The 23,244-nt window shown below is 42.2% G+C and overlaps 1 protein-coding gene across 1 annotated transcript; it reads left to right on the top strand.

The window, feature by feature from the left end:
• Positions 1–11,691: 11,691 nt before the first annotated feature.
• Positions 11,692–22,891, top strand: VTI1B (vesicle transport through interaction with t-SNAREs 1B). The gene is made up of 6 exons (XM_015814100.2): positions 11,692–11,889; positions 13,795–13,853; positions 15,004–15,195; positions 19,534–19,707; positions 20,598–20,659; positions 22,796–22,891. The coding sequence occupies exons 1-6, from the start codon at positions 11,736–11,738 to the stop codon at positions 22,884–22,886; spliced, it is 732 nt and encodes a 243-aa protein (XP_015669586.1). The 5' UTR covers positions 11,692–11,735; the 3' UTR covers positions 22,887–22,891.
• Positions 22,892–23,244: the final 353 nt, after the last annotated feature.

Genomic DNA, 23,244 nt, shown 5'->3' with positions numbered 1-23,244 from the left:
TTTTTTGGTGGTAGAACAAATGCTACATGCCTGTACTACAAACCAAAACCTGGTGAGCAAATCTTATACTATGATTTCACCAGTTTGTACCCGTTTGTGAATAAGACCAAGGAGTACCCAATTGGCCATCCGCAAATCATCTACCAAAACTTTGGGGACATAAATCAATATTTTGGGCTGGCCAAAGTCAAAGTGTACCTGCCAAGGAATCTCTATTTCCCAATCCTACCCCACAAATCAGGGGGCAAATTTTCAGGTTATATGAATACGCATCTCAGACAGAAACAGGAGGCCAGTGGTTACCCTGACTGGCCTCCTGTTTCTGTCTGAGATGCGTATTCATATAACCTGAAAATAGCTCCTTTGATGTTCTTTCAAAATGCCAGATCTCATAGATTTCAACAATTCTGTAACCTTTTTCTAATGCTACATTCAATTCAACGGTACACCATGTTCCAGTCAGAGCTCTTTCCTCATCACTGTGTTTACAGGGGGTGGTTTGCAGTTTTTCTGTGCAGGTTGCGCACAAACTAAACATTAATTTGCCCCCTGATTTGTGGGGTAGGATTGGGAAATAGAGATTCCTTGGCGGGTACACTTTATCTTTGGCCAGCCCAAAATATTGATTTATGTCCCCAAAGTTTTGGTACATGATTAAATCGCTAGCTGTTCAGGCCTGCCCGAACAAACTCCCTTGCCCCTTGCAATCCCACGCCCTTGAGCATTGCGCCTGCCCAGATCACGGGAGTATGACATGCCCGGGCATGTCCCAAACAAGGCCTCCGAAACACGCATGCGCGGAATCGCGGTCCTGACACGCCTGAACAAGTTTTAAACCCCTACTTGCCGCCTGGCTGATTGCCTCTTGTGAGCATTTTAATTCCTGTTAATATTCCTTGTTTTTTTGCTATAGTGGGGACAGAATAAATTTTATTCAGGGTGCAAATAGCAAAATATGTATCTTTAGATTTTTACAAAGGTAAAAACCAGCTGTGGGTTTTAAAAGGGCCGTGGTTTGTTTGTTTTTTCCCCTGCATTCGAGGAAATAATTTTAAAGCCACCTAGAAATAAATACCTCTTAGAAAAAAATACCTTTTAGAAAAAAGGGGTTAAATGCAGGCTCTGGCTGCCTTTTAGGGGCTCCTTTTTCCCCAGCTTTTGAGGCACTGATTTTTAAAACTCCACAAAAATTAAAAGCGTCATTAGGCTAGAACGATTAGAAATAAAAAGCCTTTTTTATTTTTTTATTTCACAGCTCCCCAAAGTAGGGCTTGTTTCCCAAAAACACAGGCCTCTGCTAATTATTCACTTTACTTAGCTTTTTTCGGTTTTGAATGTCCATAGAATTAGTCTAGGGTTAACCTAATCATGTATCCAGAGGGTTGACTGCCACTCTTGATGGGATTAGGCCAGCACGTCACATCCGGAGGGTGGGGGCTGAGCACATCACTTCCGTTTAGGGCCATGACCTGCTGACGTAATCAGCACGTGGGTTTGTTTACTTTGATGACGTCACTGATCAAAAGTGCTGATAATTTTCATTAAAAAAAGGTATATACTACTTCTACTTTCTCCTTTTCTGGATTTACCATACAGGTCGTCCTTGATGTATGATCTTTCATTTAATGACCATTTAAAGTTGGGATGGCACTAAAAAATGTGACTTACTCCTGGTCCTCTCGACCGTTGCAGTGATCAAATTTCAGGTATTTGGCAAGTGGCATATATTTATGACATTTGCAGTGTTCCAGGGTAAGGCGATCACCATTTATGACCTTCCCAGGTGGCTTCCAACAAACGGGTTAGTGCAGGAAGCCAAATTCACTTAACAACCATGGCAAAAAAAGTTGGTAAAATCTGGCACAACTCAATGACCACAACACTTAGTGACTGAAGTTCTGGTTCCAATTGTAGCGGAACTGGGGAGAGATTGGGACTATAATAATAATAATGATAAAGTTGGAAGGGACCTTGGAGGTCATTAGTCCAACCCCCTGCTCAGGCAGGAAACCCTATACCATTTTGGACAAATGGCTGTCCAGTTTCTTCTTAAAAACTTCCAGTGTTGGAGCATTCACCGCTTCTGGAGGCAGGTTGTTCCACTGGTTAATTGTTCTAACTGTCAGGAAGTTTCTCCTTAGTTCTAGGTTGCTTCTCTCTTTGGTTTGCTTCCACACATTGCTCCTTGTCCTGCCTTCAGGCGCTTTGGAAAATAGCTTGACTCCCTCTTCTTTGTGGCAGCCCGAGATATTGGAACACTGCTATCATGTCCCCCTTCGTCCTTCTCTTCATTAAACTAGACATACCCAATTCCAGCAACCGTTCTCTATATGCTTTAGCCTCCAGTCCCCTAATCATCTTTGTTGCTCTTCTCTGTACTCTTTCTAGAGTCTCAACATCTTTTTTACATCGTGGTGACCAAAACTGGATGCAGTATTCCAAGTGTGGCCTTACCAAGGCATTGTAAAGTGGTATTAATACTTCACGTGATTTTGATTCTATTCCTCTGTTAATGCAGCCTAGCACTGTGTTGGCTTTTTTGGCAGCTGCAGCACACTGCTGGCTCATATTTAAATGATTGCCCACTAGGACTCCGAGATCCCTCTTACAGTTACTACTATTGAGCAAGGTACCTCCTATACTATACCTGTACATTTGGTTCTTTTTGCCTAAATGTAGAACCTTACTTTTTTCACCATTGAATTTCATTTTGTTAGATAGCGCCCAGTGTTCAAGTCTGTCCAGATCCTCCTGTATCCTATCGGACAGAAGACCTCACAACCGATAAGGACGGTCGAACCATAGCAGACGTTTAAACTACTCAAGGGGTAGATAGGGGAGCAGGTCTAGCAACTACTTCTACATGAAGAGCACTGGGCCCAGAACAGAGCCCTGGGGCACCCCACTACACACTTCCCTCCATGTAGATGCGGTTCCATTGAGGACCACACGCTGAGTACAGCCAGTCAGCCAGTTACGGCTCCATCTGGTGGTGATGCTGTCTAACCCACATTTTTCTATCTTCTCAAGTAGTAGGTTGTGGTCTACTTTGTCAAATGCCTTACTGAAGTCCAAGTAAATTATATCCACAGCATTCCTCTGGTCCACTAATTTTGTCACTTGGTCAAAGAATGCAATAAGGTTTGTCTGGCATGATCTGTTTTTGACAAACCCGTGTTGATTTTTAGTAATGACTTTGTTTGCCTGTAGGTGTTCGCTGATTCATTGTTTGATTATCTTTTCCAGAATCTTCCCAGGTATTGAGGTCAGGCTGATAGGTCTGTAATTTCCTGGGTCCTTTTTTTCCCTTTTTTGAAGATGGGAACTACATCAGCTCTTTTCCAGTCCTCTGGTAGTTCCCCAGTGCTCCAGGATCTCTGAAAAATATAGTTCAGTGGTTCTGAGATTACATCTGCCAGTTCCTTGAGAACCTTGGGTTGTAATCCATCTGGTCCTGGTGATTTGAACTCATCTAGGCTGGACAGGTGTTCACTTACCATTTTCTTGCCTATCTTAACTTGTATTTCTATTTTATTTTTTATGGCACTATTTTTGATAGGTTGGTCTGTTTTTTCCCTTTGTGTAAAGACAGATGCGAAAAACGCTGGAGCCCTGCCGACCCAGCAAGGAACTGAGCTCCGGCAGCCGCTGTTGTTCTGGTGGCAGGGCGGGGTCCTTGAGAGGGATCAAAAAGGAGGAGGAAGCCAACTGGGTGGGAGAGGAAAAAACAGGAAGGTGGCAATTTTTGGATGTCAGGTGGATCAAGCCGGAGGAAGAGAGAGAGAAAAAAAAAGAAAGTGGGTTTTTTGTGTCCTTTTCTTTTTCTTCATTGCAGGCAAGCTGGACGGAGAGAGGGAGAGAGAGTGGGGGGGCAGTGGAGTCTTTTATTGTTTTTTTCTTCATTTTCTTCATTTTTTTCATCCTCAGCCCGGCAGGGGTCTTCCTGCCCCACCATTGCAGACAAAGTGTCTGAACAAGAAAAAAAAAAGATCACATCCGTATCCAGCTCATGGGATGGAGTTGGGGATTTTTATTTTTTGCCTCGTTTTGCTCTTTTAAAAAGACCGCCACCCCCCCCAATGCCAGAAGCCATGCACCCTCACCGTTTGCCCACTGCGCCCCCCACAGACCCAAAGCCACTCTTTCCCTTCCTTTGAAACAAATAACCCCCCCTGAATCCTCCCGTTCCTCCCTTCTGAATTAAAACGGGGAAAAAACTAAGTTTTTTCTTTTGTGGTGTTTACATATTTAAACTGCTAGAAGGAAGTGGGGAAGAAAACCATCGTGAGACACTCTTCTGTTTTAACCTTTTTTCCTTGTCATTTTTCGGAGTTTTCATCCTGCTTTTGTGAGAGGGCAGCGTTTGGGTGGGGTGAAGCTGCTCCCTTTCCTCCCCCCAAGCCACTAGCCGAGCAAGACACCCGCCTGCCTGCACTCTTCCCTCTGTCTGAGGTTTTCTGTTGAGGATTGGCAGAGGGGGGGGCTGTTTGGTTTTTACCCCCCCCCCCCCCGTGTGCTGGGTGGATGCAGCAGGTTTTGGTCACTTCTGTCGTGCTGGGAGGTTACCCACGAAGCACGTTTCTTTTTGGGGGAGATCCCCACTCTGGTTGCTAAGCTTGCTTAAACCCTCTTCCTCCACCTCCGTCTCCTCCTCAACAGGGCCCCCCTTTGTCTGCAATGGTGTGGCAGGAAGACCCCTGCCGGGCTGGGGATGATGGGGATCTGCTCTCTGCGGAGTAGGGGCAGGGTTATTATGCTCCCTGTCAATCAGGTTTGATTTCCTTTCTTTACCCCCCCCACCTCCCCTGCTTGTAGCTGCCTCTGAGCCCCTCATTCTTGAGAATTAGCGTTGCCAGCATCCCTTTCTCCTGAGTTCCTCGTGCTGGTTAACTGTTGCCACCCAAGAGCTGTTTTAAGGTTAGGGAATCTTTGGGGGATAGCCAACTAGCACCCCAACATGCCCCCCATGCTGCACCCTGCCCAAAGCCCCTGCAGTCGCCTATCGGCAATCACATGCTGCTCCGAGGAGGAATGCTGGAGGCAAATGGGCAGAGGTGGGAGGCTCAAGAAGAAGGAGGCATGGCCAAGGTAGGAGGCAAAAGATCCTAGACCCGTCGCCAATCAGCTGGAGCTGCGCGCACTGATCCTGGGCTCTCAGCAGAACCCAGGCAAACCTCACGCAGTTCCAGCTGAATCTCCGCCCTAAGACTGCATGGGGCTGCCTGCCACCCCTAAGGCTGCCGCCAATCAGCTCTAGCTGCACATGCCGATCCTGAGCTCTCAGCAGAGTCCGGGGATACCTCATTGCAGCTTCACCTGACTCTCACACAGACCTGTGCGGCGCTGCCACCACTTCACCTCATCCATTTTTACACTTTTTTTATAGTGCTTTTCAACCCGTGCTACGTGTACCACCTGCCAGGTGCCAAAGTACCACCAATGGTACGTGTACCACCAGTTGAAAAGCCCTGGTTTAGTGTGCTGGATTTAAGGAGTGGCGATCATCAGATTCCCATGCATCCAGAAGATAGAGAGAAAACTGCTTTCATCTGTCCCTTGGGGTTTTATGAATTCAATCGAATCCCTCAAGGGTTATCAGGGGCCCTGGCGAGCTTTCAGAGGCTTATGGAGGGGATGGTGGGAGACATGAACTTGATAGAGGTGCTAGTCTACCTAGATGATATTATTGTCTTTGGTGAGACTCTTGAACAACATGAGGAGCACTTGGAGAAGGTATTGACAAGGCTCCATGAGGAAGGGTTGAAGCTGTCATCGGAGAAATGTCAATTCTACCAACCATATATTTGGGTCATGTTGTTTCTGCAGGAGGGTGTATCAACTGATCCCACAAAGCTTAAGACCGTTGTTTCCTGGCCCAGACCCCAAAATGTGGCCGAACTGCGATTGTTTTGGGGGTTTTGTTCATATTATCGGAGGTTTGTTGAAGGGTTTACAAAGATAGTTCGTCCTCTTAATGATTTGTTAAAGAATGAAGAGGTAGAGGATGCATCTGGTCGTTTGAACCAGGCCCATCAAAATAAGGGGCCCAGGAAGTCTTGGGAATCCATTCAGGCAGAGTGGACTGGGCAGTGTGAGCAAGCCTTTGACCAGCTGAAATGGAGGCTTACGAATGCCCCTGTCTTGGCTTATGCAGATCCTAACCGACCGTATGAACTACATATTGATGCTAGTCAGGATGGTGTTGGGGGGGGTTATTGTATCAGGAGCATGATAAACATCTGAAGCCCATTGCATACATCAGCAGGGGCCTAACTTCAGCCGGAAAAAACTATCCCACCCATAAGCTGGAATTTTTGGCACTTAAGTGGCTGGTAGTAGATAGGTTAAAGGACTACCTATATGGTGCAGAGTTTGAGGTTAAGACAGACAACCCACTTACGTACCTGCTCACAACTACCAAACTCAATGCCACGGGGCATTGGTGGCTAGCGGCCCTTTCCTGATTCAGGTTTAGTCTGAAGTACCAGCCGGGTGTGAGGAACAGAGATGCAGATGCCCTGTCGAGGAGACCTCACGGTCCGGAGGTACATGTTGGAGAATTGACCTCTGATGGTATTCAAGCTTTGTATCGGGGTCAAGCACCAAGTTTGAGGAGCAATTGGGGCGGAAACAGTAGGGGTCACTATTGCAGGTGTTCCTAAACTCTAACCCCATTCAAGTTAGAGGGGACGGTATGTTTGTTCTGACTAAGAAAGAATTGAAAAGAGACCAGGCGGAAGACCCCCTTTGTGGCCTGTCTGAAAGGGCTTTGAGAAGTGATCAGCAAGAGGTTTTACTCACTGACCTGTTGAGGGGAACTCGGGTGCTGTATAGAGAGCAGGACCGTTTACAGCTCCGAAATGGTGTGATTTATTGGAAGGGCCCTTCTGATGGGCCCGAGGAGAAGTGGTACTTCTTGCTCCCAGAAAAACATAGGGAAGCGGTGTTGACTGTGCTACATGATGAGCATGGGCATCTGGGGCCAGAGAAGACCTTCGAGCTAGTGAGGGACCGGATTTATTGGCCTTGTATGAAGACAGAGGTTGGAGACTATTGTCGATCCTGCCTGCGCTGTATCCAAAGAAAGACCTTACCATCCAGGGCTGCACCGATGGGCCACCTGCAAAGCCATGGGCCCCTGGATCTAGTTTGCATCGACTTCCTCTGTCTGGAATTGGATACAAGTGGACGGGGAAATGTATTGGTTGTGACTGATCATTTTACTCGTTATGCACAAACCTTTCCAACAAAGGATCAGCATGCTATTACGGTAGCCAAGGTACTTGTAGAGAAGTTCTTTGTACATTATGGGCTACCTCAGCGCATACATTCCGATCGAGGTAGAGATTTCGAAAGCAGGCTTGTCAAACAACTATTGGACATACTGGGCATTCTAAAGTCACGCACCACCCCCTATCACCCACAAGGAGATTCATAGCCTGAGAGATTCAATTGTACCCTTCTTGACATGCTGGGGACGCAACATTGGACACAACATATTTCTACCATTGTACACACATATAATAGCACGAAAAATGACGCTACTGGGTATTCTCCATATCAACTGATGTTTGGCAGGGAGGCTTGACTGCCAGTAGGTATAGCATTTGGCATTTCAATGGACGAAACCTCATTTAGGTCACATCACAATTATGTAGACAGATTAAGGAGGAATTTGAAGATAGCACATGGAAAGGCTTCAGCTATTGCAGAGGTTCGAGAATGGTAAAATAAGAGGAACTATGACCTGAAGGTGAGGATTCAGGATCTGCAACCTGGCAATCGGGTTTTAAGATAAAATAAGATAAGATAAGATAAGATAACCTTTATTGCCATTTTTTTACTGTTGGCACAACGGCACACATCAAAAATGAAATTTAGTTGCCTGCTCTCAAAGTGAAACACATACATGACACACACCTAAAACCTACTATGTACAACATATGTATAGAACCACACCCCTACATATACATAGCAAATAAATAAATAAATTACCGAGGAATCTGGTCTCCCTGGGAAACATAAACTGGCAGATCGATGGGGTTCTCAGCCATATATTGTCAGTGAGAAGTTACATGGATTGCCAGTGTACCGGATTCGACCAGAAGGGAGCCCAGGCCACTGAAAGCATGGCACCGAAATCATTTATTGCCTTTAAACGAGGCAATATGAGCCTCTCAGTCAACTGTTTCAAAAGCAACTGAACCTTGCTCAACCAGGAGAAGACCAGAGACTCGAGCACAACCCGATTCACCCGTGGAAGAAGAAGAGGAGGACCCTGAAGAGGAAGAGGGTTGTATGGGTTGGTTGTGATCAATGGAAAACATTGGAACAACTCCCCCCGCATTGGATACTGAGATGGGGCTTGAACAGCTTAGGCCAGATGCCCCTGAGTCTGTACTTAAAGCTTGGGAATGGGGAGAAGCTCTCAGAGAACCTGAGGCAGATGAGCAGTTTGAGGAGCTGCCAGAACAGGGAGAAGTGCCATGAGCTCCAATGGCCCCAGGGCTGGAAGTGTCCATGGAGATAGGTCCAGTTATTCCACATGCTTCACAATTGCCAAAATTAGAGAACGGGCCTCCAGCTTTAAGAATTGCAATAGCAAAGCTCTATGGGGCTTAGGGAGAGGTCATTCCCTCCCATTGCCTCTTGATTCGAACTCAAGTGCTAGATTTTGTGAGCAATTTTATTGGTGGATTCAATCCTTTTAGGCAATTTTGTAATCGTCACAGATTGTCTCAGATCAGTTTTCCAGGTTTACACAAATGCCTATGTAAACTCTTGCCTCAATCTGCCCTTCAACCTCTGGATTGAAATGAGCCATTGCCCTCTATCCCAAACATATGTGCAAAGGTAGACCTATACAGCTATAATGGCTATAACTGATGGGGAAAGCACCTGATTATAAGACAGTGGTGGCGTACTATTATGAAAAATGTTAATAGGTATGCATTTCTATGCAGGAAGAATTTAGTTTAGATAGCCAGGCAATAATGTTCCCCCTAATAACAGACATAACTGCAGACAGATAAGAATCAGAAGAACTAGGCTTTGCTTATAAAAAGTAAATGGTATTAGATAAAATGGGTACAAAGGGCATTGGAAGGGCAGTGGTTTTAGGCGTTTCAGAGTACTAAACAAGGGGCGTTGAGTATGATAGGGGAGGAGACCTGCGTCGACAGGATATAAAAATGTGTCAAACCGCTCTTTAAGGTGTGACTGAACTCCTGTGTGTGTTTCAGTTCACCAAGCCTTTGCAAACGCTTCTTTACAAATAAAACTTCTGTTACTGGAATTCCAAGTGAGTTTGTTTGTTTTGGGATTTTGAGCCATTTTCCAAACAGAAGGGAGAAGCCAAGAACGGTCCTCACAGCAAGACAAAAATAGTCTGACCCACAGAGCAAAAGCAGTTCTTTTAGCAAAGCAAAAAGCAGTCTTTGGTGCCGACAAAAACAGTTCTTAAAGCAAGGCGAAAGCAGGCAAAGCTGAGGGAGTGTAATCTGAAAACAAACACTTGTTCCTGGCAAAAGCCCCTCTTCACGGCATCTCCTTAAATGTTACTCTTCAGGTGAACCTCGTGAGGAGGGGCGGGATGCCCTCCTCCTGAGTAGTTGGGGCGCCCTTCACTGACTCTGATTTCTTTCCATTCTTTGCACTCAGGAACCAGGCGGGAGAGGCATTTGCTCTTCTCCGGAGCTCCTCTGCATTTCCTTGATCAGCCTGAGCCCTCTCTTCCTCCCTGCCTACTCTTCGGAGGCCCAATGGGCCCGGGACTGCCTCGTCCTCATTCACAGGTTGTTCCTCCTGAGCCATAGAGACTGCACCATCCCACTGCGCCATCTCCTCCTCCTCAGACTCGGGCTCCGATGGGCCCTGACACAATAGATGCATATAATCTGCAGTTTATTTTTTTCTCTGTTCTGTAAGTAAGAGACTTTTTCTTTCTGTAGCAGCTGCCATTGCTTGGGGATGAAGCACTGACTCTCACTGATTCCCCCCCCCCACTCTCAAGTAGGTATTTCTTGACTTCACAGTATTCTAAAGTTGGCAGAAGTGATTATGATCCATCGCTGAATTCAAAACACATAGAGGGACCTAAAGGCCTTCAATCTCTGTTTTGCTATTTGTTTATCCTGATCTATACTCTTTAGGTTGCCAGGTTATACTGTAAGTGACAATATAAACCTTATAACAAGATCCCTCTTGTGTACTTGGTTATTCTTCAAAGGAACAAGCATCTTGTCCAAATCTGCTGGTTTTACATCGTATTTTGGCATAATGCATGAATATATATTTAGTTGTGGTTTTATTAATTAAAATTGGCTGGGTTCATACAACATGCTAATCTATAAATCATTATTTACCAATCACAATGCCCTATTCAACAAGGTGCTAAGCCATAGGCAAACAAATGTGTCTTAGCCTGATGTGTAATGCAGCACTAGATTATTCCCCACTAAGGAGAAATAGGGGAGACATGATAGCAGTATTCCAGTATTTGAGGAGCTGCCACAAAGAAGAAGAGGTCACGTTATTCACCAAAGCACCAGAGGGCAGGACAAGAAACAATGGCTGGAAACTGATCAAAGAGAAAAGCAACCTGGAATTAAGGAGAAACTTCCTGACAGTGAGGACAATTAACTAGTGGAATAGCTTGCCCCCAGAAATCATGGGCGCTCCATCACTGGAGATACTTAAGAAGAGACTAGACAGTCACTTGTCTGAGACGGTATAGGTTCTCCTGCTTGAGCAGGGGGCTGGACTAGAAGACCTCCAAGGTCCCTTCCAGCTCTCTTTTATTGTATTCTAAATTTAGATGCTTGGCTTGCAAGCTAAATGGCTGTTTCTCCCCCATCTGTTCACTTTTTTTCTAAGTATAGTTCCTTCCATTCTTCACACATATCCTGAATAGGTAATACCTGTTATATTAACCTAATTGGTTCATGTAACTCTGCAACCCACAGATTTAGTTCATTCACACCATTCATGTCCTTTTATTGTCAGCTTTACTTTTAACACTTTACACAGCATTTTTCTTGCCCAACAAAATTGCCTGCTAAATGAAGGGTCCTAAAAAAACCCGACCATATATCACTTAACCCAATCTTATCATGTACTCCAATCAGGACTGAATAAATTATTTGTAAAGCATTGATTTAATTTGTGCAGCTTTTGTCCTCATGACATTTAATATACTGAGTTTCTTTTTTATATGTAAGCTGGCCAGAATCAAAATTGGACAAATGAGCACAATAAGGACTCAAGTACTTTCAGTTAAATGAGCTTAGATTTTTTGCATCATTCCAGCTGACCTCTCTGACCCATGACTAATCTTGAAAAGTCAAATAAGGTTGGACGAGGGTAGCAGCTGAATAGGAGAACAGATGCCAACCACTTCTCATATTGATGTCAGAAGGGACCTAACTCTAAGGAGACAACGTTATTGCCCGAATCTCCCCTGATCAATTGGAGGCCAAATTCTTTGTGGGAGAAACAAACACACACACTGTCGCCCCCACCACTACCACCACTCTCAGAGAAATGACTGTTTCTCCGCCGGAACGAGGGCGGCGCTGTTGCGATTGACGGCACTGTTCCCAGGCATTGTTTTAGTCACCCTGGCGGGGCGGTCTGCAAAGAAAGAGGGCGAGGATGTGGCCTAAGCTCCGCCCGTTATCCCGGAAGTGTCGGTGGAGGATGGTTTCTAGGCGGTAGTCAGCCCGGTGAGGCGTCGGATGGAAAAAAAGCTGCTCGCTCCCGACTTTCGTGGGATGGCGGACCGCGGCGTCCTCTCCTCGGAGCATCTGGAGCGGCTGCACGAGATTTTTCGCGGCCTCCATGGAGAGTTGCAAAGCGCCCCGGAGAGGCTGCGCGGGAGCCTGTCGGTTGGTACGTGAGAAGGCAGCGCTCTAGTCCTGCGGCGGGGCGGGAGCCTGTTCCCTGATCTGGCTTCGGCCTCTCCGTGCGATGCGGCGGACAAATAGACAATATAGAGTTATACAAGATATATACGTAGTCCTCGACTTACAACAGCTCATTCAGTGGCTGTTCGAAGTTACAGCGGCACTGGGAAAAGTGACTACAACCTTTGCATCATCTGCATGGTCACGTGATTTACATTCGGAAGCTTGGCAGCTGGTTCATATTTATGACAGTTGCAGGGTCCTGGGGTCATGTGATCATCTTTTGCGACCTTCTGAAAAGCAAAGGCAATGGGGAAGCCAGATTCAGTTAACAGTTGTGTTACTAATTTAGCGGCTGCAGTGATTCACTTAACAAATTTGGCAAGAAAAGTCATAAAATGGGGCAAAACTCTCTTAACTTTCTCACTTAGCAACATAAATTCTGGGTTCAGTTGTGGTCATAAGTCGAGGACTACCTGTACTTTTGCCAGCTCACATAATGTAAAACGTGAAGTCCACCCTTGTGCAATGCATAAATCTACAAGCTGAGTATCCTAGAGACATGTTCATCCAGTCTCAGCTTAAAAACGCCTCTAGTGAAGGAAAATTCTGCACCTCCTCAGGTAGTCTGTTCCATCATTTACCATTTCTTATTTGCCCCAATGCCCCAATATTCAGTATCCCAATGAATTTTAATGCCTTGTCATTTAAACCCATTGTTTCTTGTTCTGTCTCCTGAAATGATATTCACCAAATCTCCCCTAACATTTACACGACAACCCTGCAGATACTTGAAAACAGCTAGTACATCATCCCAGAGTCTTCTCCAGGCCAACATCTCCAACTATTTTTCCTTTCAGGTTCCTTGTCATCTTGGTCTGACTTCTGGATAATTTCAAATTTCAGTATACTTTCCAAAATGGAGTGCAGTGCAACCAATGCAGAGCAGAGAGGAATGCTAACTTCTCTTGACCTTTCCCAATACCTTGATTAATGCAGCCTAGAATAACATTTGCTTTTATTTTTTGGCAGTTGTTACATACTATCGTATTATTGTGCTTATTTGTCCAGTTTTGACTCTGGCCAGCTTACATATAAGAAAGAAACTCAGTATACTAAATGTCATAAGGACAAATGCTGCACAAATTAAAACAATACTTTACAAATAATTTATTCAGTCCTGATTGAAGTACATGATAAGATTGGGTTACGTGAACCAATTAGGTTAATATAACAGGTATTACCTTGCATGTACCCTCCAGAACAGATTCAGGATATATGTGAAGAAGAAAAAATCATTGCTTTGGGCCTATATTGTTCCCTCAGCAGAGCAATATAGTTAAATATAGCCCATTATCTAATGTGGCACAAAAATAGCCATTTTGCATGGGCTCTACTGATTCACAGAATTAGAAATGACAATTTTGGAAACACGTGAATGTATTTGAATAAAAATGACAGGAAAAACGAGTCAATGATTTAAAATGAGTGGCCCATTTTTTTAGATATACACACACAAATATACATATGTATGATTGGTAGAAAGTTTCTCTTTATATAAAATTTTGTTGTGCCTGCTTGAGAGCTTATATCAAGAGACATTGGCCTAAAGTTCAAAATAAAAAAAAATCTTAGTTCATAAAGGCATTTAGTCAGGGATCCAATAAAAAGTTAACAACTCTTGTTGCTGTACATATGACCGTCTACCTCTAATTACTGAAAATGGCAGCACAGTTGCCACCTTTTTGAGAAGGAAATCTCTTCAGATATTAATATAAAAACTCAAGCAGGAACAACAGTTATAAAGAATATACTTAGTGTATGAATTATTTTTGTACTGCTAATATTTTGTCCTTTGGTGAAAGTTTGTTTTTAAAAATTTATCTTGTAGAGGAGAAAAAAAAGTTAATGCGAGAGTTTGATGAAAAACTAAAAGAGGCAAATGAAACGGTAAGAATATGAACTATTCTTTAAGAAGCTTTAGAACCCTAGTGTATATGAAACTAATCCAGAGTGCTTTAAACACTGTGGACCTTAATAAAGTGCTTAGTATTGATTGAAGTTAGCGTTTCTCAGCGTTGGCAACTTTAAGGTGAATGGGCTTCAGATCCCAGAATTCCCCAACTAGCATAGGGACTTCAACTTGGGTTGCTAAGACTGAGAAACACTTGATTGAAATAATTTATTTCAAAAACATTTCCTTTTTTTTCTTTTTCCCATTTAATGATTTGTCCAGACAAGACAAAGCCAGTATTTGCAATATCCCTTTGAACAAATTAATCTGCTTTCTACTAAAAAAAAAAAAGTTTTAAACTCATAGTAGATTTTTTTTCTGAATTAGGTTTAAAGGCAATGATTTATCTTTAACATGCTACAAAGATAATTACAGATGATTGTATTGTATTGTATTTATTTACAATGAAGATTGATATGCAGCAAGGTGAAATATCATTCTTTTGAGTCTGGTCTTTGTTTTTGTTATCAGAGTGGTAACAAAACTGTGTTTAGCTATGCCCATTTCAAAGTAGTTAATTTTTTTCATAAAATAATATTGCTTTCACATAGCAAAAAGAGGATAGGGAAATGATTGAAATCTAGCCTTTTGCCTGATGTATTTGGTGGTTTCCTACACACTGTAGCTTTTTACTTTTGAAACAGATAAGTTCCATATGTTTTATAAACAACTGCATCTTTATAAACTTTTATGAAGCATATTTTCGTCATTGTTTTGTATAAGTAACGTGAACATACTTAAAGTTTTCTCCATTTTTGGCTCTTATTGTCATTGTATGAAATGTATTTAAATTGGAAGAATGCTTTTTCTAAATAAACTCAGTTTTGGTCAGACAAAGAATAACATTTTTAAAACAAAAACATGGGATTCATATTTTAGAAATAAAGAAGTGAATTGCTATATAGATTGTATTTTATATTTTAGTCACAGGCTAATGAAATATGATTCATAAGAAATTTGAGTGGGTTTTTTAATTTAGGTCTCTGTGGTGTTTCTGGTAAATTAATCATTTTCAGACTTGATTTACATGTTTCAAATACAAATGTAACAAGGATTTTTATACATGTTTACTTTTAAATCTTCTAGTTAAGGGAAATGGAAGAAGAACTGAAATATGCCCCAGTGTCCTTCCGCAATCAAATGATGATTAAAATTCGAACTTACAAAGGAGATCTTAGCACATTTCATAGGAAAATGAAAAGTACGGATTTGGGAGTACCTCCAAGTGCACGTGGGAATTCAAAATTTGGCATCTTCTCTACGGAAAATGAGCAGAGAGTGAGTATTAAGTGTACAATTATTTTAAAGGTTGTTCTGATGTCAACATGCTTCAGGTTCTTATTCAAGAAGATGTGCAGAGGCTATGCTCATGGTGAAGACGTAATAAGACTTGTAGAAAAGAGACAAATTGACTTATGAAACAATTAGAAAATACAAAAGTACTAAAAGAAGTTAATACAAAAGTTTATGCGCCCTTACTAGCTTGATGGATTGGAAGCAAGCTTAGTTTCTTCTTGAAAAAAATGAGGGAATAAAAAGAAAAGAAAGAAGAATGGAGGGGGTGAGAGCTTAGTTGAATAGTAAATGCAGTAGTAAAGATCCCTCCTGCCTTTGCTGATCTCCAAATTCTGCAAATAGTAAAGGTCTTTTTAAGAATTCATTGGAGAATTTAGCAAATTAAGAGAAAACAGAAACAAGTTCTCATTTCCAAATTTGAGGAATCATTGATAATACAGGTAGTCCTCAACTTACAACCATTTGTTTAGTGACAGTTTGAAGTTACCATGGCACTGAAAAAGTGGCCTACATTTATTTTTCACACTTATGACTTAGCAACATCCTTATGATTACATAATGGTTGCATAATTCGGATTCTTGGCAACTGGCATGTATTTAAAATAGCTGCTTAACTCTTGTAATACATAAAAGGCACCAGAATATAAATAAGATTAACACTGGAATGCTTATTAAGATATTTCTCTGTTCAGTGCTGCTAGTGATCATTTAGATGCATCTTTCATATGCTGATTATCAGTAAGGCAATCTGGGATGTATTTTAATTTCCATTGATTGATTTGATTTGTGCCCTACCTTTATTTTGTACAACGCAAGATGTCTTGTAATGAATGATGCTCCTTCCTCTTATTTTCTTATTTTCCCCATAATAACAAACCTGTAAGATGCACTGAGTGGAGAGAAAGTGACTGACCCAAAGCCACTGGATTCTTTGCCTATGGGAGAATCAGCATTTTCCCTGTTTCTGATCCAGTAATTATTACACCAAGGAGCCTTGGTTTTTAAAAAACGTTAATTTAGGTATTTTTTAAAAATTAGAGCATCCACTAAAATGATTACATAAACATTTTCTTTTTCCCTTTCAAGGGAAGTGAGTAGTAAGCACAGTACATTAGGTTTTGTCATGTCTAATGAACTAGCCACACATCTTGAAGATTGCTAAGTTAAATATGTAGCATATTGAAAAAAAATTCATTTTTAATACGCTCTGTGCTATTTGAATTTTACTGCAAGCAGTTTATATAATTCTTCACTATTCAGATTGCTAGGTTTGATGTCATTTAAACTGTATAGTGTCTAGGTCGGGTAGGCAACCCAAAACACTCAAAGAGCCACTTGGACCCGTTTCCCACCGAAAACAAAATACTGGGAGCCGCAAAATCCTTTTGATATCTAAAATGAAGATAACACTGTATATATCCTTTTTTACCTTACATATGTATGTATGTATGTATGTATGTATGTATGTGTATATATATATGTATATACTCTGTGTGTGTGTGTGTGTGTGTGTATAGAAAGTTTTTCAGACAGACCGGTCTGATTGATTACACCTTGGCATTTTGAGGATAAATGAATCTGAAATAGCTATACTAGTCTCCCACTTAAATCTTTAACTCTTGTCAGCAAAAATATCTGAATACACACACACACACACACACATATATAGGTAAAAAAGGATATATGCAGTGTTATCTTCATTTTAGATGTCAAAAGGGTCTCTCTCTCTCTCCCTCCCTCTCTCTCTTTCTGCCCTTGGTCTGCCAGTCCTCTTCCCCCACTCTCTTTCTTTCTCTCTCTCTCTCTTTCCTTTCTCTCTCCCTCTCTCTTTCTCTCTCTCTCTCTTTCTCTATCTCTCTCTCTTTCTCTCCCCTCCTCTCTCTCCAATCTTCTGCTCACCTGGCATGCTGGCTTCAAGCTGTTCTCCAACAAGCTCAGGGGTAGGCAACCTCGGCTCTTTTATGACTCATGGACTTCAACTCCTAGAATTCCTGAGTCAGCATAGCTGGGCTAGCTAGCTCTCTCCTGCCCTTCCTGCTTCCTGCTTCCTGCATAGACGCAGCAAAGGGAGGAGCCCCACCCAAAAAGCTTTTCAGCTTGTCGGAGAACACCGTGAATCCACTCTGTTTTACACACACACACACACACACACACACACACACACACACACAAACACAGAGAGAGACAGAGAGAGAAGCAGGGAAGCACAAGTGCCTCTCTCTGTCTCTGTCTCTCTCTGCAAATGGCAGAGGAGGCTGGGAGCCACAGGGGAAGGCTCAAAGAGCCGCATGCAGCTCCGGAGCCGCAGGTTGCCGACCTGTGGTCTAGGCCCACCACACTATTAATATCTGACTGAATCAGTTTAGTTCTTTGTCCCTAAGACAGGGGTCCCAACCTCTGGTCCGTGGACCGGCACCGGTCCATGGCATGCCAGAAACTGGGCTGAACAAACAAGCTGTCATGCCTCCCTCAGAGCCTGAATCTGAGGAGGAAAATGAGCTGGAACAGGATCCTATGAAAGTCGAGGGAGAGGTGTCTGTGGCTTCAGAGGAATGTGGGGAAGAGCAGGCCGAGGCAGGCCAGGGCCCTTCAGTAAGGTGACCAACTTTTTTACAATGAGAAGGAGGACACAAATAAATTGAAGAAAAAAATATCGTAAATAAAACATTTTATTCATTGCAACAATACAGAATACACTATAATATGATAAATGCATAATAAAAAACATTTGCAACAATAACATTTTATATTGTAATGATGCGTACATGCCTATTAATTATTATTTAAATGAGTACAAAAGAAGGGCTGTCCTCCCTAAAGGAGGACGATTGGTCACCTTAGCTTCAGGAGTGGGACAGACTGAACAAGGCCCCCCCCCCCATCTGATCCTAGAGCACTGAGAGTGGAGAGAAGGAGGGAACAACACAGGCAGGCACAACTATTCTCCACAAGGCACACCTGGAGACTGAGATTTAAGGAGACGCTGTGGGGAGGGGCATTTGTCAGGAACAAACGCTGATTCCTTGGAGTTTTGTGTGTTGCTGATCTCTTGTTCTGTGACTTCGGTTTGGAAACCTGGTAACTCTGACTATTGGACTGACTGACAACGTTGCTTGAATGTTTAAAGACCTCAGACTGTATTTTGGATTCTCTTTTGAAACTGCTCAGGCAGGCCTTTATTCACACAGACTCTTAGGTTTATGATTTATGTGTTATTCCTTGTTATCTCTGTGGCCTTGAGTACATTCCGCTTCTAATCAGACTGTATGTGAAACTACTTGCAGCCAAAATCAGCTGAAGGGGTGTGTGTTTCTTTTGTTGGAGGCTTGTCAGAAATTGGGAGCATTTGGGGGAAAATTTGGAGCAATTAAAGGACTGTTTGAATTGCCAGCTGACTGCATTGCCTCTGTGCTGTGCCCTGGGTCATCACACAAGCGAAGCCCCATCCGCAGGAAGCACACAAAACCACACCCCCTCCAGTCCACGGAAAAACCTCTCTCCACAGAACTGGTCCCTGGTGCCCAAAAGGTTGGGGGCCGCTGACCTAAGAAAATAGCTGAATGGTCTACATTGAAAGGAGGGGGGGGGAAACTGATTGTAAATACTCCAAGAAAATGTTGACAGCATTTGCTTGAATCAATTGGGGGGCGGGAATAAGCTGTATGTATAGTTTCTGCTATACTATAAGGGACATTTTTTGATTGGCGAATCAAATTAAAAACCTTGGTGTCATCAGAGATAGTTTGGACAAGAAGATGGGATCCTCTCAGTGTCTTCACCAATATTTTCTTAAAAGAATAGGCCAGTGGTGGTGAACCTATGGCATGGGTGCCAGAGGCGGCATTCAGAGGCCTCTCTGTGGGCACACGCGCTGTCACCCCAGTCCTAGGCCTTCAGCTGGGTTTTATAAAACCTTTTTGCTTTAGGCCTCCGCCGCCGTGTGCAAAAAAAAAAAAAGTTTCAATCAAATCAATTTCAACTTCTTGCGGGAAAAAAAAGATCTTGCAAAGTTGGAATTGATTGATTGAACTTTTTAGTCCCACCCAGTCTGCCGTTACCACCGTAGCCATGCCCACCCAATGGGCCACACCCACCCAGCACTCGACTATGCATAAGTGGGTTTTGGGTTGCAGTTTGGGCACCCGGTCTCTAAAAGGTTCGCCATCACTGGAATAGGCTGTTTCTCTTGGCATTAGGAAACTCCTCTTGTTCTCCTTTTACATTGCTAGCATGACTTAAATCTCCACTCTCAGAGAAGAACATACTGAAAGATAAAAATATCCCTTCTGCCTTTTTAAATAGGTCTTAATTGTCTCTTAGACTCAGATGCAGTCTCAGAGGGTGTTACTGCTTCAGGGAACAGAAAGCTTGAATCGAGCCACTCAGAGCTTGGACCGGACACACCAAATTGCTGCAGAAACTGATCAAATTGGTAGTGACATCATTGAAGAACTAGGTGGGCAGCGTGAGCAGCTGGAGCGCACCAAAGGCAGAGTAAGTTTTCAAAATGCCACTGGAATGGAACAGTCTGTTTTTCCTCTCTTATCAACAGATAAGTCTTATGAACGCAATATATATTTCTACTCTCCCAGCACTGCTCTCTCCCCGTATCACTTCTCCATGGGGCTTTGCTCTTTCATAGCGCAGAGGGGAAACTGCAATAAAAGAGCAAACTTTAGCTTATACAACTATTTAATGTAACAATATAGTTTAAAAAAACACCCCCCCACTTTTTCTTGTTCTGGTAGAAAAATAGGTCTACTTTTTCTAAACCTCTGGAATCAAATATTGTTTTATTGAGATTGGCTTTGATCTTCCTTAGATATATTCTTTAATTTATTTTAAAGATAACACTTATCTTTTAATAAACTGCTGAAATCTCAGGAACTAGATAAATGGATTAATACATAGTCCACGTCCAATAATGAAACTTACTCATGGTCTCTGCTCTGACGCAGAAGATGGAATCTTAACCAGCCCCAAAACGCTGCTGCTTGTTTACCGGATATCTTTGCGATTCACTATCAATATTTTTCCCTTCAGGAAAAGACCAAGAATTTACCTTGGATAGTGTGTTATTTGGCCTTGTTATCAGAAACATAATTCAGTCTATTAGTATAAAAGGAAAAAAAATACAGAAATACATAAGTTGGGGTGCATCGTGCTTCTTTTAATTATTACAGAATGTTATGGACAAGAGTTGAGCTGACTGGATGTGTTCCAATCGTCACCTTAAAACAGAGGCCAACTATCCTTCTCTAAGTTTGGCTTGATCTCCTAATTTGAACATTGTGTTTAACAGATGATGCTTTCCAACTGTCAAAAGTAGCACCCTTATCCCTTGCCAAGCAGGTGGGAATTCATGGTGGTTTTTTTCTTTACAGTTAGTAAACACAAATGAAAATTTAAGCAGAAGCCGGAAGATCCTACGTTCCATGTCGAGAAGGTTGGTGAAATAATGCTTTAAAATGTTTTGTATGTTTGGGTTTTTTGTGAAGCTTATTCCTTCAGTATAGGCTTGGCCTATCTCCGATGTCCATATGGAGGAATGGCTTTTATTTTCATATAGATGTGGGAAAGGTGGCAATGTTCAGGGATAAAGTTCACCAATTTGTAGGCCCATTTAGTTAGGAGTTAGCAAGTAAGTTAGGGCCCAGACTTAATTTGTATGATTGGTGCACCTTTAGGCATTTGTGCATAAATGCAAAATCCAACAGTGAGGGAGCATTAGTTGGTTGTTGAACAAATCCAAACCAAGCTTTGCTCAGGCTACCACATCTAGGTTGCAAATCACTGGACAATGAGTAGAAAGCAGCAAAAATGTATCTCTTTGTTTCTGTCTATGGGTCACCTGGATTTTTTCAGTTTAGATCTGGTAATTTAGCTTTTGCTAAAGCGAGAGAAGGGACACTTTATTTGCCAATTCCTCCTTTTGTATGCAGCACTATGGCCTGCCCCATATTATATAGGAAGTGATTGCCAGAGCTAAAGGAATATGATAAGATGATCCTAACATGAACATAAATATACTGCTCAAAAAAATAAAGGGAACACATCCTATAAGAAATCCTATAGGACAGTGTTTCTCAACCTTGACAATTTTAAGGCATGTGGACTTCAACTCCCAGAATTCCACAGCCAGCATTGCTGGCTGTGGAATTCTGGGAGTTGAAGTCCACATGCCTTAAAATTGTCAAGGTTGAGAAACACTGCTATAGGATGTGTTCCCTTTATTTTTTTGAGCAGTATATTTCTCTAGCTATAGTATTCTTTAAGTGGATACTGTAGGTTGATTTAGTCCCCCCCCCGAAACAAGAATATAATATTTAGGATATGTCCCTAAATTTAAGATGCCTCTCACCTCTCAGAATAGAAGAATCAACAGAAAATAAGCTATATAAATACAGGTAGTCCTTAGCTTATATTCATTTAGTGACCGTTTGAAGTTACAACGGTACAGAAAAAAGTGACTTATGACTGTTTTTCATACTTAGGACCATTGCAGCACCCCCATGTTCACATGATCAAAATTCAGACACTTGGCAACTGACTCATATTTATGATGATTGTAGCATCCTGGGGTTATGTGATCACCTTTTGTAACCTTCTGACAAGCAAAGTCAGTGGGGGAAACCACATTCACTTAGCAACTTGTGTTAATAACTGGAGTGATTCACTTAACAGCCGTGGCAAGAAAAGTCATAAAATGAGGCAAAACTCACTTAACAAGTGTCTCTCTTAGCAACAGAAATTTCGGGCTCAATTGTGGCCGTAAGTCGAGGATTACCTGTACTATATAGAATGCTGTGTAACGTCTAATTTCTACATCTTGTCAGGTGACTAACTGGACACATACGGCTGGATTGTTCTTTAAAGCTCTCCAATAGGCATGGTTGCAAATACTGACCACTCTCTGAGACTAAGTCCCCATAGAAAGAAGTCTTGAGCAGTCAGATCCCAAAGGATCCTTATTGTGGTTCCCTCGTGTCCACATACACGTCCACAGCAGCAGTTTTTAGCATGCTAGCAGAAAAAAAAGAAAACCCAGGGCTTCCATTCAGTAAGGTTTATTATTTATTGAAAGAACTTGCTATATAAAAGGAACTACTAAAAACAATATTCAAGCCATTAATTATCATCAGATTTTCAGCTCTTTGTGCTCTCCCATTTACCAAAAACTGGAATTATTACAGCTGTATCTCTTCATTTAGGAGTGTTTTGCCTCTATTCTTTTATGTTTTTTCATACCCTACAGTGAGGCTCTATAACTTCTAGCAAGAGTATTTTAATGTTTTATAAGGTATCTCAAGAACCATGATGTTTTAAATGAAATTAAATAGCTGGTACTGTCCTTCTACAGCATTATTTTTTTCCACGGTGGCTGAATCCCTATGCCTATTTACCTAGGATTTCCCTTAAATCAGCAATGCATAAAGAGACTTGCTTTTGAGTAAGCATGCAAAGGGTTTGCTTTACTAAAAATGAAATTGGATGGTTTCTATGATCACCATAATTCCATAAATGGTAACAACTTGCAGTTTTTTAAAAAAAACCAACAAAGTTCATGTCTCTTTCTTTCTAGGCTTATGACAAATAAATTGTTACTCTCTGTCATCATCATCCTGGAGGTAATTATCCTGGGAGGTCTTGTCTACTATAAGTTCTTCACCTAAGCCTCGAAGAAATGCAGTTTTTCTGCTTTGCTGTCTTCAATCCACTATATGGACATACCTGGGCAATAGCTGTGACATAGATTGAAAAGATGGATTGTATTTACTGCATTTAAAATACAGTGCTGGCTTGTTGTCAGTCTTGACATGTCCTTCTGAGAAGGGTGCAGTGCTACTGGGAGGAGATGAACTACATCTGCAATATAACACGATAGTCATGTATACTGAAGATACTAATTTGTGGCACAGTTTGACTTCCCAACTAAAAAACAAAAACAAAACTCCAAAGCTGAGTGAAGACTTCAGAATGTAGTACACTTGATTTCTGTTCCGTCCACTTGTTTAGTAGATCAGCAGTACT

The sequence above is a fragment of the Protobothrops mucrosquamatus genome, unplaced genomic scaffold (assembly GCF_001527695.2).
Source record: "Protobothrops mucrosquamatus isolate PMUCROS unplaced genomic scaffold, P.Mucros_1.0 scaffold218, whole genome shotgun sequence".
Lineage (NCBI taxonomy): Eukaryota > Metazoa > Chordata > Lepidosauria > Squamata > Viperidae > Protobothrops > Protobothrops mucrosquamatus.
Note: the sequence above shows the minus strand (reverse complement) of the source record. Positions and strands in the feature narration are given on the sequence as shown.

Excerpts from the sequence above, each read along its gene's own strand:
- VTI1B (XM_015814100.2), top strand. The coding sequence starts at position 11,736 with ATGGAAAAAAAGCTGCTCGCTCCCGACTTTCGTGGGATGGCGGACCGC. Across the intron at positions 13,854-15,003 it reads TAAAAGAGGCAAATGAAACG|TTAAGGGAAATGGAAGAAGA; the intron begins GTAAGAATATGA and ends TAAATCTTCTAG. Across the intron at positions 20,660-22,795 it reads CTACGTTCCATGTCGAGAAG|GCTTATGACAAATAAATTGT; the intron begins GTTGGTGAAATA and ends CTTTCTTTCTAG.